Source organism: Pinus tabuliformis, chromosome 7, assembly GCF_031772625.1.
Source record: "Pinus tabuliformis cultivar Carrire ecotype Pingquan chromosome 7, CPIR1, whole genome shotgun sequence".
NCBI classification, from domain to species: Eukaryota; Viridiplantae; Streptophyta; class Pinopsida; order Pinales; family Pinaceae; genus Pinus; species Pinus tabuliformis.
In genome coordinates, this window is record NC_142293.1 from 323,641,914 (window position 1) to 323,662,208 (window position 20,295).

The 20,295-nt window shown below is 39.1% G+C and overlaps 1 protein-coding gene across 5 annotated transcripts in view; it reads right to left on the reverse strand.

Annotated features, from left to right (window-relative positions):
* Positions 1-20,295, reverse strand: part of LOC149247234 (histone-lysine N-methyltransferase CLF-like) — a 180,653-nt gene that overhangs the window by 136,155 nt on the left and 24,203 nt on the right. For 4 of the 5 annotated variants that reach the window (XM_089458156.1, XM_089458158.1, XM_089458159.1 and 1 more), the window contains exon 2: positions 18,774-18,861. In XM_089458156.1, coding sequence (XP_089314282.1) covers positions 18,774-18,845 — 72 coding nt within the window. In that variant the 5' untranslated portion in view covers positions 18,846-18,861. Of the gene's footprint in view, positions 1-18,773; positions 18,886-20,295 lie in introns of all 5 variants that reach the window. The other variant, XM_089458157.1, reaches the window with a different exon arrangement.

Consider the following 20,295-nt stretch of genomic DNA (forward strand, 5'->3'; position numbering starts at 1 on the left):
GTTAGACCATGAATGTGTGTGCAAGGGATGCTCTTTGAGAAAGCATACAAGAAAGCCATTTCTGAATAGTGAAACTAGGTTTAAAGAGATACTAGACTTCATTCATTCTTATGTGTGTGGGCCGATGTCTGACAAATCCCTTGGAGGTCATCTACTATGTAACGTCCATTGATGACCATTCCAGAAAGACATGCCTCTACCTTCTCAAAACAAAAGATGAAGTGTTTGAAAACTTCAAGGAGTTTAGGTTCGAAGTGGACACCCTGACCGAAAGAAAGATAAAAACTCTAAGGTCCGACAATGGTGGGGAATACACTTCTAAAGAATTGATACCACTTGGTTGTTGTTCATGGACAGAGTTTTGGTCACTGATTAGGGCTTCTCCTGTAGCCTATAGCAGCCCACCAATTCCACCAAAACTCACCTCAATTAATTGGCTTCCTTCCCTTCACAATGTTGGTAACTCGCTATGTGAATAGGCTCCTACAACGCTCTATTTAGGGCTTGTTTGACCCTCAAAACATGCATTACAGGCCTGTGGCCTACGCATCGCAACACTGTTATCATTTCGGCCTACTTCAAGGAGGTATTCCCACACTCAACTAGCCCAAAACAACTCCTTTCTGTTGCGGTCCACCTCAGACTTCATGCTCATGCCCCTCGCTATCCTTTAGGATAGGTTTGCACACTTAGAAGGCCTCTCGACCCCCTGTTCTAGGTTACTTCAGACTCTCTGCCCCTCCTGTAGCATCAAATCTTGTGTTGCAGCCTATTTCTAAGGTAATTACACACACATAATAGAACTCAAATATAGCCCAGCTCTCTCCCTTTCCACTCGGCCCTACTGCAAGGTAATCTCGGCACCAAATCAATCATGGAGAAGCCCCACGCATAGGTTTCTCCTCCTTCGCTTGGTTGCTCCTTTACTTGCAAACCGAAACTTCGCTTGGTTGCTCCTTTACTTGCAAACCGAAACAAAACTGTCCTCCCTTTTATGCGAGCTCCTTCTGCCCTTCTTCACTGGATCTTATGTTGCTCTCTTGGATGATCAAATGACTCCACACATGATCTCTTTTTATACTAACTCATGTGGCTCCAACGTCTATCCTTTAGGGCTTGAACAATTGTCATTAGGCCTTCTTAACACTAGGCCGACTTGAACTCTTCATGTGCAAGCCCACACACAAACTTCAAAAATTCGTAACTCCACTTTGACAATTTGGAATTCGATGATTCTCGATCCGTTGGATTCGTCTCAACATCCTCTATCATCTCCCTTTATCACATGTCAATGTCTCGTCATAGTTTTGGCCCAAACACCGATGGGCACAAAACCCCAGGCTCTGGTTTCAAGTCCACAAAGCCACTTATGGAGCTCCTTCCTCCAAACCCTCAATCCTCAAGGCTTGGAGTACCTCCCAAGCTACAAAAATCAATAGGAACCACTAGTTTATGTATCTAATTTCGTTGAAGATGACACATGATGATGAGATATATTTACTATGTTTTTTGTTGATATTTTGAGACAAGTCGGGATCCATGATTCAGTGTTGATATGTGATGTAGTAGCATACATCTTATATATTACTTTTGTTTTCATATTTATGTGGCAATTCATTCACTGGACGTTTTTGTTGCTTTAGATGTTATAGAAATTGAAAACAAAATGAATATTTTTGTATTATTTTAATTTTGCCAATGTTTGTTTCTTTTTACCAATATTTCCCTATTTTTACGATTTGTTGCTTTTCCAGACCCTTGTTGATTTTATCCATCTTTCATAACTAAACCATTTCTTGTTCTAACCTCCTATACTTCTTCATAATGTTGGCTTTGCATATCAACTTTCTTCATCCAGTTTATTAGAAGATAATTGTATTACTCATTAGGACACTTTGTATGGTTTCAACAACTTTTGGAACAGAGACCACTAGAATTACCAGAAAGAACAAATATGATCCTCATCTTGTAATATCCCACATGGAAAATTTGGCTAATTTTCAACAACATTCTTCATAGAAATAAATTGCATCCATTTAATAGAAAATTGCCAATAAAATATGACAAGTAAAAACACGGCATCTCAAATAACACGATAAATGGAAACAAGCTCAGCTTATTTTACTACTAGGAATTAAGATTACATAGACATAGCTTAGATGAATAAATTGGTCTCCATATAATTTGCTTCAATGTTAACCCGACCTCCAAATTATAACTAAAAATATCACCCCAATTAGAGTTTTGTGTGATCCCCGCTCCAATGCACAAAACTACTACTGTCGATCTGCTCTCCAAAATTTCCACTGAAGCACCATGAGAGTGTTGAGTTTTCGTCCAACAAATAATAGAAACCCGAGGCTTTTTGTCCTAGGGCTATAGAAGTTGGGAACTAGGTTCTCCAAACCTCACTAAAGACCACATGCATAAATCCAAGATGTCCTCAAATGGTCTCCTCTTCCTCTTGTATAGATCCCATCAACCCCCTCTAAAAGCCTTTATTTTATTATTATTTAATCACTTAGTTTCCCTCCTTTACTCAATTAAAATATCCTTTTAATTCAGGAAAATGGTAAATCGACCACCATCACTCAAGCATCTGAAAGTCACTTCCCACCATCTCATCCTGTAGATCTCGTTCTAGTTCCAACTAGCTATTGCACTAAGGTGTTCTGTCAAGTATTCCTCCTGGAATGCCTCCTTAAGCGTAATTAATTGAGTTAGGTTCCATAATAACCCTGTTTTCTTAAAGTTGTCGGAATGCAACGAAACAAAAGGTAAGTTGTGCGAATGATGGAATATGTCGAGCGAATGACAATAAACCTCATAAAAACTCCTCAAAATCCCTCCAAAAGTCCCTGGGCCCGCTGATGGAGTAAACCTGCTCCTGTGACCTAGCTGCCTCCAACCCTGGAAGTCCATCCTGACTAGCGTTAAGGGATCCCTGAAAAAGGAACATGACAAATCCTCCCACCCAAAGATTGCTTTCCCTCAAGCAATCCATATCTATCGACTAATCTGGAGGTCTAGTACAACTGAGAACCAATACTGAGATCCCATACAAACCACTAGGTGATACCATGCCTCAATGCTAACCAAACCTGATTGGATCCCTCAATACCTAGATCCCAAAGCCACCTCTGACTAAATCTGTCATGAATAGATCCGCCAGGATCCCAATGCCACATAAGTCTTGAAACTTGTATATGGAATAAGTCCCCTATGTTGTATTGTGCCCAAATCATGTAACCCTGCCAGGTCAACCACCCTGATCTGTCTAAGTAATCCTGCCTCTCGCTCTGTAATAGACCAAAGCGGATCACCTATGTTGCAAGCGCTCTCTATGTACTCCTGGAGGAGGCTATTGCCTGAAAATACTACAACTCGATTGGCTGCCACTTCACCTATCAGCTCCTCATCAATGGGTAGGCCCAAAGATAGATGCACTACCATCTCCAAAAGATACTCCCTCATCTGACTGGAAACTCCATGCTCCTCCAGTCTTCCAACCTCCCACAAAATTATTCTGTCAGGATCCAGCACCTCCTAAAAACAAGTTTATGCAAGTAGTACAACCACGTTGGTTGTCTGTACATCTGCCTGATCTTCGCCAATGGTTGGCCCAAAGGACGACTACTCATCCTCATTCAACATGGGCTCAACATAAGCCACTAGCTGACCCTCCAAAAATGGTCAATCCCGCACACTATGCATATCATCCTCCTCATCTGACTCATGCCTCAACATATGTTGCTCATATTGAATCATCACTGGTGACTCATCTCCCTGAATGTCTCCCGTAGGGTCCACTGACTGCTCATCACACACAAGAATATATATTCGGGTCGCTATCAACAACCCCATATGGCTACTCATGCTCCTCATAGGCATCCTCGTAAGAACCCATGGACTCAACCATAAAAGCAGAGTCCTCATCTGGAGAGTCAGAAAGAACCTCCTACTTCTCTAACTTTGCCATCTCCTCCATGTCACTCATGCATGACTGATCAGGTCCACAAATTTCCTTGTAGAAGAAGCAAAGACACTTCTTCTTCAGCTCATTCTTGTTGCATGGTTGGTCACCACAAATCCTCTGCAATTCCTCCTGGGTTAGCTGCCTTCTGAAGAATCTCATGTTTTGCTCAAACACCCCTTTGACTAGCTCTTAGGCAGCCGGTTGTTGAAAGAAATGTAACTAGGTTCATTCTTCATAAATGTACTTTTGATATTTGTATTTATTCAAGAAAAGAAATATTATTTTTATAATATATGTCAATGAGTTTCTTACTCGTTGAAATAGGTCAAGCACAATTTAAAGTGCTATAGGTGAGTCAAATAGTCAAAAAAAATGTTGAAGACCTTAAGGGCATGTCGCATCATCAAAGAGTCTCCTCCAAGCAAAGTCAAGTCTCCTCCATAGCAAAGGCACCATCAAAGAGTCTCCTCCAACTTCCAAGTATGTGACACTACCAAAGAAGCCATATAAAGTAAGCATAACAAGTCGGCCTGCAAACAGTGTTCAAGTCGTCCTTCTAGTCTGCCTAAAAGGAGAGACAATCCTCTATCAATAGAAGTTGTCCACTCCATTACAACGTCAACCAAACATCTCTGAAATCTGCGAAGAAAAGAAGTTAGAGAAAGGGTAACGAAGGACAAAGAAGAGGTCTCCTAGTGCAGCGAAGGAAGGAGGAGAAAAGCCAAAGTGAAGAGGATTGTTTCTAGGGCTAGAAATAGTCACACGTGCAAAGAAAGGGTGGTCAAGTCTGTGGGTATGACAGCAAGGACAAAAATTCCATGAACTAGTCTTGTTTGGGTTTGAAACTAGGCCTACAAGGCCTCCCAAGTCAAGCGAAGAAACCTATCACTCTAGCGAAGGAAAAGGACCCTAATTCTCTAGGGTACCTCTCACACATGCGAGAATTAGGGCTGCAGTGTTGTCACACTAAGCCCACCACTATACATCAGGAAGTAACTCGGATGATCAAGAGAAGAAAGGAGTATCCTTAGGTGAAGGATATCACCAAGTACAAAAGATAAAATATCTCTTCTAGAAGATCTACTAACAGTGGAAGGAAAGCGCTGGAGGAAGGACCAAACAATAAAGAACAATGAGACAAGAGGACACAACTATCAAACAACTACCAAACAATAAAGAACAATGAGACAAGAGGACACAGCTATCAAACAACTACCAAACAATAAAGAACAACGAGACAAGAGGACACAAGATATATGCTATCATTGAGGGCCAAAACCTCTCCTATTGAAAGGAAAACCCACAAGAATTCTTCTCTTCTTATAGAACTTCAATCGACAAATTCCAAGACCTATGACCCTTGACCAAGACTCCTCGAAGACCAAGTCAAACTTCTCCTTGAAGCACTTCCTTCTCTTAAAGTCAACCCAAGTCAAATGTTCCTTCCAACAGCATCCAGTTCTCCTTTGACCAAGATTTCGGACTTGCAACTTTTGACTGTAATTTCGGTCTGCAATTTTCAACCCTTGCTAAAAAAACCCTAGGTGGTATGTGTGAGGGAATTATGGTGATTTTTGCCTCTTTTCTTCTTCGCTAGGGCAGCCTTTTCTTCCTTGATTACTTGGCTTGCAAAATTAACTTCTTGTCACCCAAACTTTGGCTTCTTCTGCAACTCATCCTTACTACAGCAAGGTGATGCCCTAGATCTCGCACATGTGAAGAGATGTAACCCAAAACAGATCCAAAGGTTTTGATTTACTTTTGCTTGTTTCACCTCCTCTTCCTCGTGCTCTTCATTAGGTCTCCTTCTTGCCTTGATCGAACTTCTTATCTCCTTTTTCCTTTGTCTGTTGTTTTACGGTTTTGATTTTTTTCCCTCGTCTCTTGAATTGTTTGATTTTCCTCTATGTTCCCTTCTCTATTTATTTATTGTTTTTCCATTTTTCCTTTATTTATTTAGTATTTATTATTGTTATCTATTTATTATTATCTTTATTAATATTATTATGATTTAATCTCATAATATTCCTATAATAGTATTAAGATAAGTTTATATACATTTTATTAACGAAAAAGAAGAAAAATTCCCCTTAATAATTATGTATTAAGTTTAATTTCTTCGTTTAAATACATAATATTTAACTAATATATATTTTTAAGTTAGTTTTTATTTAATTAACACATGGTATTTTTAGATAAGCATACGTTTCTTAGTTATATAGAGTGATAATATAAATAAAATCTAACTAATTTATATGTATATATAAAAAAATTAATATATTTATAAGGTTATATATAAATTTAGTTAATTTAAAATAATAATAATAATAAATAAATAAATAAACTATTTTATAATTAATTAAAAATGTCCCTTAACTCCTGGTCCAGTCTTTTGTAGCTGAAGCCCAGTCAAATGTAGTCGTTTCTTTTGGTCAAAAATAGTTGTTTCTTTCTAGCCGTTTGAATGGTCGACCTCTCTATTTAATTGGTTACCATGATCTGATTCTTCATCTTGTCCTGACGATGAACCACACTTGCTGGTTCGAAACGCATCGACAAATGAATTTTGATGTGATTATCGCCAAAAACATCTCTCAAAAATTGGATATGGATCACAAAAGCCTTAATTCAATAATAAAGACATGTTATCATGAAAACCTACAAGAAAGTTTTTCCAACAATTGAAGGAAAACCAACCACTGTCACAATTGGAAGGCCAATATGTTCTGACCAGTACTATTTTAGTCTCAAGGGGGTATTCCCTAATGAATGTATGTTTCCACCTGATAAATAAATCTACACATATTCCATGAAAATCATCGCGCGAAAAAACTCGCTCTCAAACTATCCATAAACAATCAAGAGTTGGGTAGGTTGAAATGATCATATTCCAAAGATGTTTATAACAACATAAACAAATGATTACGGCAAGAATAAAAGTGCAGAATAAAATTCAAAATAAATGCGCAAAAGACCACATTATACCATGAGAACAATTAAATCAATACAGCCAAGATATTTATTATTTAGACTGCTAAAACAAAGCATAATTATATCAAACCACGTATTGCCCAAGAGATTGTGTGGATCATAATTGGTGATAGGTGACAGGTTGCCAATGAATTCCTTGCCTGCAGTGGAGTTGGTGGTCAAAATCTAGTGAGTGAAAGATTAAGAGGCTATCCATTGCTACTACTCTCTCCAAAATGAACTAGCTAACCTCTCAATCCCTTTTTAAAACTGAATAGAAAACTCTCCCCCTCGAAGCCAACTCGCCTTGAGAAGATTTCTAAAAAGAGGAAAGCAAGGTTGTCAAGTTGGAAAGGTTTTGGATTCTTACCAATTATAACCATTTTGTTGTTTACTCCTCCCTTGACTGCTTTCTAAGCTTTTCCTGTAACTGCTTTTAAGGATTTAGTTATAATTGCCTCTATACCTAATCGACCCCTCTCATATAACAACAGTTATATGATGACTCCAAATGGAAGGTAGGTCGTATCAGGGTTGCAAGGGAGTGGTTCCCTCCCCTTCGAATTGCTCCGAGCATGCTCTCTGAGTGGGAGCTAATCGAGAGCGAGCTCCCAAAATTCGCTCTCGTCGTGCTCCCATAAAAAAAAAATCACTCCCTAGTTTTTTTCCCAAAATTTGTCCAAAAGATGTTCCAAACGCAATTTTTTTCGAAGAAACAAGATTTTTGAGTAGGGCAACCTAATATTCAAGCTTATGGCCCTAGTATTGATATGCAATTCATGGTAATTTTAAGTAAAAGTGACATTGTCCTTTATCTTTCATTTTCATCCTTTTACTTAAATTTTTAGCATTACCATGAAATGACTCAAGATGTTTGAGAGTGGTCCCAACCTCATTAGATTTTATATGGAGAAAGTAGAATTTTAGATCTCACTCAAAATCCAACAGACTTATCAATTTTTCAGGATTTCAGGATTGGGGGGATTACAATGTTTCCATTGGATTTTGTCATGTACTAGGGTATGGAACTCATATTTAATCAAGAGCACCAAGCCCTCTATGTACCTTCATGTTAGTGACATTGGTTGTTGAACTCCTCTATCATGACCCTACTAAAAATGTACCCATCACTCAAACAAAATCTTGACTTCACATGCTACATTTTTTCTATCTTATGTTAATTGCTTAGAGGGTGATATTAATGACAAAGATCCCAAGATAGGCAATAATTTTGATGATATGTAGCTATTTGTTGTAGCATGATTTTTTTGGATGCTAGAGGCCATCTAGAGCCTATTTGTTGATGTATTTTCAGTTTAGAGATGGATTACACTCGATGCAATTTTGGTTATGTGCACCCTTACATGCTATATAAATGAGAACTTGTGGACGTGGTTGATGAAGATTATAAATTCTAGATGATTGATCTTATATGCTGTAATCCATGTTTTTATGCTTTTTATATCTAATTCATCATTCTACATGCTTTTGTTGACATATATGCATCGAAATATATAAAAATATATATTATAGAAAAATTTGCTCCCAATTTGCTCCCAAACCAAGAGCTTTTGAAAATGTTGCTCCCAGCTCCTGCTTCCAAGTAACCTTGGGTCATATGCCTTCCAAGCAAAGCAGCAAATTCTCTTCAATCATGAAATTTCTCAAATCTGAAAAAGTAAGCAATTTTCAATGGATGAAAAGGGAGTAAGCTTGAATTTTCAGATTTTCAAAGGGCTAATTTGGAGTTATAGTTTGAAAGAGCTACAGATGGGCAAGATCCTTGAGGTGCCCACCTCTTGGATCAATTCCTTGCTACAAGAGCCTAGATCAAAAGTAGCAAGATGAACTAGTGTCGGATCGTGCCGAGGAATGTCAGAGAGACAGTTGCAGTGGCTAGGAGCGCCAAAGATTGAACAGCGCAGAGCAGAGTTGGCAGCAATACAGATGGCACTGAGCAAAGGTTAGCAGTAGCGCAGAATATTCAGAGGATCGGTGCAGAGACTAGTAGCTGTCAGGCTCTAGCATTCACATTGTATCATACTAAACACAGTTAGTTCAGTAATTTGGGATGTTTTTCCATTGTTGATGCAGTAGCCGCAACAGTTTGCAGTGCAGAGGTATTTGGCAGTGGCAGTGCCAGCAGCAGAACGAATGCAAAAATTTAGAGGGAGTTGTAGTACAGATGCAATGTTGAGAGTGGCAGGGTCAATAGCGGTAGAAATGCAGCATTTGCGCAGTGGTTGGTGGACAGCATGTCAGACATCAGCAGCACAGAGGGAAATCTTACAGAACAGAGTGATGCTTTAGCGAGTTACATTGCTAGAGCACATTCCTCGCTAAGAGGGAGTGTTGATTTCTGGTAGCATCGGATGTGCTCTAAGTCTCAAATTTTGCAGGGAGGCTTGGGCACATGTATTCCAAAGAACCCATAAAGCATTTTGGGAAATTCCACCCAAAAACTGTTTGATTAAAATAATTAATTATTTTTTATGGGACCCTAAGTCTAAACTTAAGAAAATAAAATAATTGAAGGGTATTAATATAAATCATCGGTGTAACTTCTAGAAGAAGACGAGGATCAACCATAAATGATCTTAGTCGTTGATTAGCTTCTAATCTGAGCCATTCAATGTCAACGAGGAGATTATTTAAGGAGGCTTGAGGGTCACTTGGAAACACACATAGAGAGTTCAGCAGTTCAATTTTCTATGATAGATCAGAGGAGATGCCTGGAGAATTTCGATAGTGAGCTTTTGCAATGAGGGGCAGGGATAGTTGGGTTGCAGTATCTTCTCCAGGACCCAAGATACGCAGCAAAGAGGAAGAGAGACACCAGGAGGAGGCAACGCAGACCCGCGAAGGGTTGACGTTGGGCCAGAAGGGCCCACGCAGAGCTTGACGTTGGCCAGAAGGGCTCACGCAGAAGAAGCGCAGTCTTCTAGCAGAAGTCCGAGATTTTCCAAGGAATTGACATCTGAACCAGGAGGGTTGACGTCAGAGCTCCAAGAGGCAAGTAGATTCAGTGCAGATCTGACACAAAGCCTTTGAGACTGATGCGGGGCCAACGCAGAGATAGCTGGGGACAGTTGGTTCAGTTGCCGAATCAGCAGAGAATTGCCATGTACAGTGAGATAATCTCACTAAGTTTTCCTGCCAGCTTATTTTCTCTGTAACTGGATTGTCGAAAGGGCATACAAATTTGTATTCAAAAACTACTGCATAATAATAAAACCCTCAGAGTTGCTACACTGGTTTTCCCGCATTGGGGTTTTCCAAGGACATTTCTCCAAAAACAACTATCATTTGTGTGAATTTTTCTCTATTGTTCTGTTCTTGTTTTAGACAAAATTAATTAATTAAGTGAAGGCTGCAATTGTATTATAGCTTCGATATTTACTGTAGGAAACAACGAATAATTTGTTTCAGTAATTAACAGTTAGGTGAAGTTTAATCAGCTGCTGCACTAGTTGATTCAGGTGGGATTCTCGAATTTTCACAGGGAGCTTAGCAATGGCAAGAAGAATTTTTTTCTTCGGGGAGGTAAGAATATTTATTGCAAATTCAATATAATGATTAGATTTTATCCTCAAAAGAAGTGTCCTAGACATTGAGATTAGAAGCATTTACTTATCTTTTTCTTTGCCGGTGCATTTATCGTGCTATGGGTAAGTCCTTTGATATGACAAGTACAACCTACCAGAAAGGAATTTGAATGACTATGAACAGATTCCTTTTATGGTCTGCAATGACCTTACTAGCATGAACTCTTTAAGGAAACATTCCAATCAGCTACAGCAACAAGGTAAACAACCAGCAGCCATAAATCAGATCTGTGATGCATCTCCTAGTATGTATGACAGCCATTTTGAGTCGACAATTCTCCATGATATTTATTTGGTAGATCACTTGCAACAATTCTGAGCCATCCCTTGCCAAATCTGGTAGAAGAACTAACAGAAAAACACATTGATGGATCGTTGTAGCTCACTGACGACAATGTCTTCCTACCCAGAACTCAGTTAATTACTCCAGCCATGCCTCTAAGGAAGAATTCAAAAAGGATGATGGTCTTCCTTTCTCATACTGGTACCACCACTACCTCTCATTTCATTCATGCAGAATATGTGAGCTCAGGCTGCCTGCACATCATGATTTCAAATTGGTATCCGTGTATCTGCAAGCTATAAACTTCCTGTAAAAGAAATCGGTCCCAATGGCACAGCAGCCATGTCAAGTTTAGTCCAGATTTGTGCCCAGTTTTTATCAACAGTTATGAAAGACATTTTTTAATGATCATTTAGAAGAGCACCCTTCATGCTGTTTCTGTTGAAATCTAGTTCACCATCAATTGTGACCTCAATTGATCTGGTCACCGCCTATAAAGTGTCACATTTATCTCCTCAGCAGAGCAAATCCCCTTGACACACAATGACACAAATTTGCTAAGAAATAATCCTCTCGAAGATGATATTGAACAGATATGATCAAAGTTAGCCTTGCTATCTTGCTCTTTAAGCAACCTCTGCTTTAGCTTGAGACTTTTCCTTGTTTCATATTTAGCAACAGCAGTTTGCTTTTAACCCTTTTCATTGCATGCATTGATAAGATATTTAATACAAAAAAATTGAGTTTGTCTCCAAATGGCCAGCCTAACGAATCAAACCCTCTCCCTTTAGCTGACCTTTCGCCCTTGATTTCAAACCTTTAATTTCCCTAACTCAACTACAACAAATTCAACTTAGGTTTGCCCATATTGGAATTTATTTGCAAGGGAAAGCTTCCATCAACTGCCATGTGTCAACTTGATGGGAAAAACAACATGTTCAACAATAATTTTATCTTCTCACTTATTATACCAATAAAACCTAGAACCACACCACCATTGCTTGCTTGGAAACATGACATTCAATTCATGCTATACATAGAAACTGCTCATTATAGACATGCCCATGAAAGCAGTTTTTACAACAAAAAAGGCAAAAAGACAAAAGGCGGGAAACACTTACCATGAGGAGATGAAGCATCAATCTATGTTCTAGAAAAAGCAAGTAAAAGTCATCATCTCACATGGGAACAAAAGCAATCTAATTGGATTCCCTTTTTAACAAGGATCATGACTATGTAATCATCTCTAACATAAGGCTCCGAATCCCTGGATACTGGAAAAAATCAAACTAATAAAAATAGCAGCATTCTGGAATCTGATGAAACTCACTCTATATGGAAACCTTATAAATGCAAATGCCTGGACGCATATAAAATGGGACCATCGTGATGAATTCTCGATGGATCTTAACTCTCCATGATGATATAGCAGATGGAGCTCAAGTCCATTCCCATTTTCAATGGATTCAGGAGGATCATGAGGGTTCCAAGCTATGTCACAAGGTTCGTCGAACTTTAACCTTGAGGTTCAAATTTTGACGAACCTTAAAAAAAAATTGAGGTTCGGCGAACCTCATTGAATCTCATAGCCAACAATGGTCCATAAATCAAAACTCATAACTTCATGTCACTACTCAAGCTTGTAATTTATCATTGTAACTGTTGGAATTTCTAAGTTTACCTGTTAGAAATTCTTCCTGTACTATCTAGTTTATTTCTGCCTACTTGTTTAATTACTTAACAAGTTATTTACCATGTAAATACTAAAAATAAACACAAGTACAGTATCAACATTTGCAAATCATCAACTGAAAGAAAACAAGCACACAAGTGACACCATTATTTTTGGACCAATGTCCCCAGAAAAACCCAATGCGGGAAAACCGGTGCAGCTATTCAAAGGGTTTTATTATTATGCAGTTTTCAGAATACAACTAGTGTGCCAGAAATGGCTCACCCAATAGAGAATTCCCTCGGCAGTAGTACCTCTCCTCGAAGACAAATATTTTGGCTGAATAATCATCGGATGAACGATCCCGCAGCAACAATTGCAGCTTCCACTGCTCTGCGTCACTCTGATAGGGACTGTGTCACTCTGATAGGGACTGCGTCACCCAATCCGGTTCACCAGCACCTAGTCTGCCCCACGAAAATCCTCCCAACGCTGCCTCTTGGCCCTGTGTCAACTCTGCTAGCCTCTGCGTCTGCCCTTAGACCCTTTGTGTCACCCACGCTGGTCTTGAGGCTCCATTATCAATCAACCAATGATCCAATGTATTCGGAGGAGAGGTAGTAGATAGAGCGGAAATAACATAAAACTTATCTTCTTTTTCTACAACATTACTTTCATCATACTTGGCATTTGTTGTCCTCTTGGGAAATCGACCATTTCCATTTCAAGCAGGAGCATTCCTCTTTCCTTCCTTGTTGAACCTGTTGTTCCTTTGACCGCCATTGCCTTTGAAATTCTTGTGGTTGTTGTACCCTTGGAGGGTTCTTCTTGTGAGGACACTCTCTAGCATAGTGGTCGAACCTGTTGCAATTGTAGCACCTTCCTTTTCTTCCTTGAATCCCTTCTTGAATCCTTGACCCTGTCTCCTTGGACCAACATTACTCTTCCTTTTTGCATGAGCAGAGAAGGTTGTAGGTTCATTTCCATTGGAGGGTTTATCCCTCTCCAACATCCTAGTCTCCTCTTGAGAACATCTAGTTAATAACTCATCGAATCCTATCACTGTTGTGAATGGTAGTGAAAAATACATCCCATGGTCTTGGAAGACCTCCAAGAGAAATGAGAGTGAGCTCCCTATCAGAAATAACTTCTCCAATAAATAGCAAGTCATTCTTGATTTGATTTATTCTCATGAAGTAGGATTGGATAGATTCCCCTTTATTCATTTCAATATCCTTCAACTTGCTTTTGAGAAAGAGGATTTGATTTGCATTGTTCACTTTGAACATCTCAACCATCTTATCATATATTTCCTTAGAAGATGTCAAATCAGAAATATAGGCAACCAAATGCTTTTGAATGGAGTCAATCAAAATTTTCTTTGCTTTGACTTCACCTTTTCTATACTTTGGCTTAGCAGCAGCTGGTGCATTTCAAGGAGGCTCCACCACTTTTCTCTACACAGGTCAATACTTCATGCTCTTCGAAAGTCAAGTCCAAAGTCATCTTCCATGCATGATAATCAAATTTTTCATTGATCTTGTCCTCAGTCTTGAAGTAAGATGTAGATGCCATGGAGACTTATTCAATAGTCTTGTCCAACAGATCTCGTAGTGATTGCTTTCCTCTCTCTTGATTGGGCTTTGTCTTCACCTCGGCTCTGATACCATGTTAATTTTAGTTAACAATGGTATGTTCTCCTACTTTATTCAGGATCTATATCGATGAGCTTGAGTCCTTCCTCCGAGAACATATCCAAGATACAGATGGGTGTCTTCTTCACCAAGTCCTGATTTCCACCCTCTTCTTTGCAGACGATATTGCCCTTATTGCCTCCTCCCAAGAAGGCCCTCAGAGACAGTTGGATGCTCTCGCAGCTGTTTGCGACCGGAGGCATCTAACTGTGAACTTGGGTAAAACCAAAGTGATTACCTTCAATGGAGTCAAGAAAACCTCAGACTTCCACTTGCTATTTTAAGGAGATGAGATCAAGATTGTGAACACCTATACATATTTGGGAGTTCAGTTTTCAGGGCCTCGCTTCAGCGTGCGGCCAGCCCTTCAGCCTCAGATCAACAAAGGGTATGGCTCCCTAGCCCTTCTGGAGAGGCAGTGTTTCCGACACCATTTCCAGGACATCTCGTCCAAAATGAGCATCATGGACACTTTGATTCACCCCACAGTGCTTTACGACTCAGAGATTTGGGTCCCTCTCTTCTAGAGTCAAATTGGGCTTCAGCAGAGTGGGTCCAGACACTCCTTTTGCGCTCTTTCATTAGGTGCAAGCAAACAGTTCCTCAGCACATCATTCTAGCAGAGTTTGGGGCTCAACCTTTTCGCCTGGAGGTGATATTCAGGTTAGTGTCGCTCCTGCACAGGCTCCGAGGCCTGGCAGGCACAAGGAAGGGTCGTGATAGATACCCATATTTATCATATTGCTCCTCGGAGAACATCGCCCATATGTAGACAGGCCAATCCAAATGTTGGTACACCGGTGTGACAGAGCTTCTGGAGGCTTCAAGAATCCAGATTGACCATCTCACTCCTTTTCAGTACTCCCTGAATGCTCCAGGCCACCTCCTTCCCAATCAGCAAGAGCTGAATAAAATCATTAAGGAGGATATTTATAGACGGTACATTCAGAATACATGGACCAATCCTCCCAATGGGTTGCATCCAAAAATGGCCTTCTACGTGGAGCATTCCCTGGAGATCAGGGATGGGCTTCAGACCCCAGTACACATTCCAGCATTGGATGCACGCTCATAGAATCCTCCTCGGGCAACTTAGAGTTGGGTCTCACAGACTCCGGGTGGAGACAAATCACCACATCGATAGGGCAGACAGGATTTGCAAACTCTGTCACTTATAGGAGATGGAGACAGAGACACACTTCATCTTCGGATGCCCTGCTTACTACGAGATTCAAGGTCGTTTCCATTGTCTCTTCAGGTCTTCTCAGACTTTGACCAGCTTCCTCAGATATGTTGATCAAAGATGCCTTGCACTTTATCTCCAGGAGGCCTTCAGACTTCGGGCCCGTTTTCTTCACCCCCCACCAGATCGGACACCACGCAGAAGATCACGGACTTCTTTAGGGCGCTACCACTAGCACGGGGCACCAAAAGAACCATTGACCGACCGACAGACACTGAGACCAGATCAGTGCGGTCCCGGGGGGCCGACCCACCAAACTGCACCAACGTTCCAGGATTGGATCCACCCCTAAGAGGCGCCCTAGAACCTCCAGGCGACAGCGGCGACAGCCCAGTATGCCCATAGGACAACAGACTTGGACAAGCTTCTCTCAATTTTCTTCTCTCGACCTCGAATGTTAAGAGTACGAATTGGGCAAGAGACTCCTTCCCCCCTATTTCCTTCTTCTTCTTCTCATTCTCTGCTTCATCGCAGTGCTTTGTTTCGAAGCCGAGAGCTTCTAGCTTCTACATTTACATTTACTTAGATTATAGATGTACTTTCTTCTTTTTAAAAGAAATGTTAAAGGGGACCATTTGGTCCAACGGCTTGGCATGATGTAATCATTGTAACCGACAGTACCATTGATCTATTTTGGTCATTTGTTGGACATTAATAAAATTATCTTATCTTACCTTATCTATGCTTAGCACAATTACTATTTAGTTTCCAATAGCAATCACATTAACAGTACCTGTAGATAGAACAAAAACAATAAGAAGCAGAAGACAATCCAAGACAAGAGAACACCAGATTTGGCGAATGCTAGGGAAAAACCCCAAGATGGGGAAAACCCTTTGATCAATTCTTCTTATTATTATATCAAATGTTCAGCAAAGGGAGAGAGAGAAAGTACAACAAAGTCAAAATTGACTTGCCAAATGATGATCAAAGCAGCCCTGTCAAATCTGAAATTTTCTTGCAGCAGTCAACAGCCATAACCAGAAATTATACGTTGGTCAAAACAACAGCAAATTGCCCTCAATGCAGCTCAGTCATACCCAGTTAAACTCAAACTTCTAAGTGGTCAAAGTCAGCCCAAAACAGTCATGAAAACAACGGTCAAACTTGGTCAAAGTCTGCACTTGAAGTTTGCATCAACTCTGGTCAACGTGCCAACAATACATTGATTTCTATGCAAATAGATGTAGCTCTCCAAAATTGAAATTTCTATGCAAATAGATGTAGCTCTCCAAAATTGAAAGTGAAGGAAGCATAGATCAAAGTGTACAAATGCATGAGAATGTAAGGAAATGGGGGCTACTATGGATGCCACAAATCAGCCTTAACTGGCTGAATTTTATTGCAGAAAAATACGTTGGAAGAATATAGGTGCCATACTTGAGCATTTGTCATGAATGTGAGGTTATGCTAATCTAGCAAAATTTTGATTTATCATATGAAGGGCTAACACAGACTGGCTTGGACCGACCCAACCTGTACTAGACTAGCCGAGCCACTTTCCACACCCCACGTGTGTACTCAACAACATTTTTGGGGGTCTTTTGAATAAAAAGTTAATGACAACAAAGTTGGTGTTTGCTATGTACAGGATGGGGCTTGTTCCCCAAAGCTAGTGTGGATATGAGTGGCGTAGGCCTCACCCACCAAAATCAAATTCCTTTTGTCATAATTACAAAAATCACAATAAATTTGAAAAAAAAAACCACGCATTGATCAATTTTACCCCTCGCTGATTTTATCGCCAATAAAAATCAACAATTATCAATCGAAAAATTCATGATAATATCATAAAAATCACGATAAAATCAAGACATGATCCAAAAAATTGCCCGTCAAGAGAGGCAACAGAACAAAAGGCAAGTTGTGCGAATGATGTAAATATGTTCAGCAAATGTCATCGAACCTCATAAAAAGCAATGTTGCAGGAACCATCCCCCTCCCCCCAATTCAGGAGGCGGATCTGTGTCTCAGACGAATCCGTCAACGATCCTTAGGCGAAACCGTGGTTCCACCCATTTTTCGTGGTTCTTGGGCTTTTGGAATCGTGATGATTCCGACACAATTCCACAAGCCCAAACCACGGGTCTGTAGCGGTACCAAAATCCTCTCACACAATTATGTGGGGTTTTTTTTGGAATTTTTGAACTGTTATGTGAGGAACTATTCTTCCTTAACACTCCTAAGGTGCCCTCTTGATGCTCCCTAGATGCTTCCTCCCTAGAATTCTTCCTAGATGCATCCCTTTAATTAAATTTTTAACATAAACATAAAATGACTCCGGATGTTTGAGAGTGGTTCCAACCTCATCAAACTTCATATGGAGAAATAGAATTTCACATCCCATTCCAGATTCAGCACAATTAACAGTTTTCAGGATTTCGAGATCAATGGGATTGTGGCATTTCATTATAATATATCATGTATGAGAGTATGTGATTGTCATTTAATCAAGAGCACCAATCCTTATATGTACCCCAGTGTTGGTGGTGTTGGTTGTTGAACTCCTTTGTCATGGCTTTAGCAAAACTGTAACCTTCACTCAAGTCAAAATCATTGATCAAGCATGCTAAGCTTTCTTTACCACATTATAAGGCTTGGATTAGGCTGTTTGATCAAAATTGAGCCAATGTTGATTAATATCCCTAGAGAATCAAAGTAGAGGCAAAGGCTAGACAAAAGGAGAGGAATCTAGATTCTAGATGGTTGATACTCAAATAATTAATCATTGATGTACAATGGATGCCATATATATCTTGATTTATGAATAAATATGCATGTTTTCATATCTTCTACAACTAGTGTGGTATTTTGTATTTTTTAAATAATCACCACTGTATATAGCCTTCCAGTCTTTTTTGTAAAGTTTTTTGGAAATATACGACATTTTGCAAAATTAAGACATGAATCAGTAATAAAAAATAAAAAAGGGAAAAAGGTTAGATTAATAAGAAAAACAGAAGAAAAAAAATGAAGTCTGAAATTTGCTGGCAATATCTCAAGTTTTGTGCTAAGAATATTTAGATCTAATTGAGCTATCCATTAAATGGTCTTTCTGAACTTTGATTGATTCCAGTCATACACTGGCTGCAAATTATCTTTGAAGTCACTTTAAAATATTAGAAAAAAAACTTTCCAGATCATTTCCTAAGGCAACTCTCCAGATCATTTTAGAGTGAAATTACCAATAGTAACTTACAAAGAGAAGATATAAAAGCTGAAGCCATAAAGTATAAACAACAGCTGATTACAAGGTTATTTAAAAAACAAAAAGCAAGATTATATATGTAGTGAATACAATGGGCCACATTGGACAATTTCTAACCATACCTTGCAATCTCTAGCATCGCCCTTAGATGATGACTTTGAACCAGACATAGCACATGTGTTCCTTGAAGCCATTTCCACATGTGCAAACCTGGCCAACCAATAAGGAAATACACTAATATGCATATGTCAAAATGCAAGAAATAGAACTGTAAGTTTCTACACAAATAAAATCCAAAACAAGCTAAGCTACCTACAGAAAACATCCAAAATTGTAAGCAACTGATTCAAAGACTGCTCAAGTATACAAACAAGTGACAAGAAGCTGTCTCTTAAGTCATTCCATAAAAGAGAAATGGATTATATCAATGAAGATATGAGAGAGCCAAAAATGCACAGCTCACAAAGGGAAATTTTCAAATATGTGTCAGATAAAATGTCTTAACAGAAGTAAATCAGGCATAAAACAGTTCCAGAGGATGGTTCATGTAAAAGCCATATAAGAACAGTTGGATGATTTTCAATCAATGCAGACATTCTTTACCTCATTTTAACCACAGTAAATTTCCTATAAATTTGCATTCCCACAAGAGGCACAAAATGAAGTTCCCAGAAAAAAATATTCACAAAACGACAGAGAATAGTAACCATGATGATAACAAAGGAAATGACGTGGAAAACTCAAATAACAGAGATGGATAAATATTTGACACTTTAACAGGATAAACTAGTATTTGACACTTAACAGGAAAAACTAAGGGAATTTATGAACTTGATACTAATGCACATGGAATTAAGTGTATCAGTTCAGTACAATCAACACTGAAATCAAGAAAAAAGATGCAGGGATCACTGAATACAATTCCCAAGGGCTACGGATCTAAATGAAAGTTGAGAAACTAAAGCATGGATGTGGATCAGTTTCAATCACATAGAACCATTGTTGCAAATATCACGAAGATATCAGCCACATCACAATACTTCCAAGGTGGAGATATTATTGCCTCAAAATATTGTGATATTTTCAAATTTATGATAATCTCACAAAATTTTAAAATATCATGATATATTACTAAAATATCCCAAATCAGAGGAACATATTGAAGGTCCACATCACTAACCCCTTAGGATCCAACTTTTCACTTTTTTTAACCTCGTTTTCAAAAACAGAGGGTGTCAACAGCAGAGGAGTTTCTCACCGTCTTTCACCAAGCTAAGGAGGGGAAATCAAGTGTTTTCATCACCATTAATGCTGTGATTGTAGAGTAGATTGATTCCAATCAAATGTTTCCATACTCCTAGGCAAGTATAGAAAATTAAGCTTCCATTTTGTTTGTTTTTCAAGATTTAGGATAGGGTTTGCACTGACCATTAGATTTGCCTCTTCTTGCCATTTTTAATGGGAGCTTTAACACGTCTCTAGATCTGATTTTTAATTTTCAGCATTATATTGTATCGATTTCCATTTATTTTTTGTGCCATACGATTAATCAATTACCTGCAAAAATGAAAAGCTGATTCGAAGGAGTGACTACCAAAATGTGTGTGAAATTAATTTTTATGATTATGTTGTTTATATTCTAGC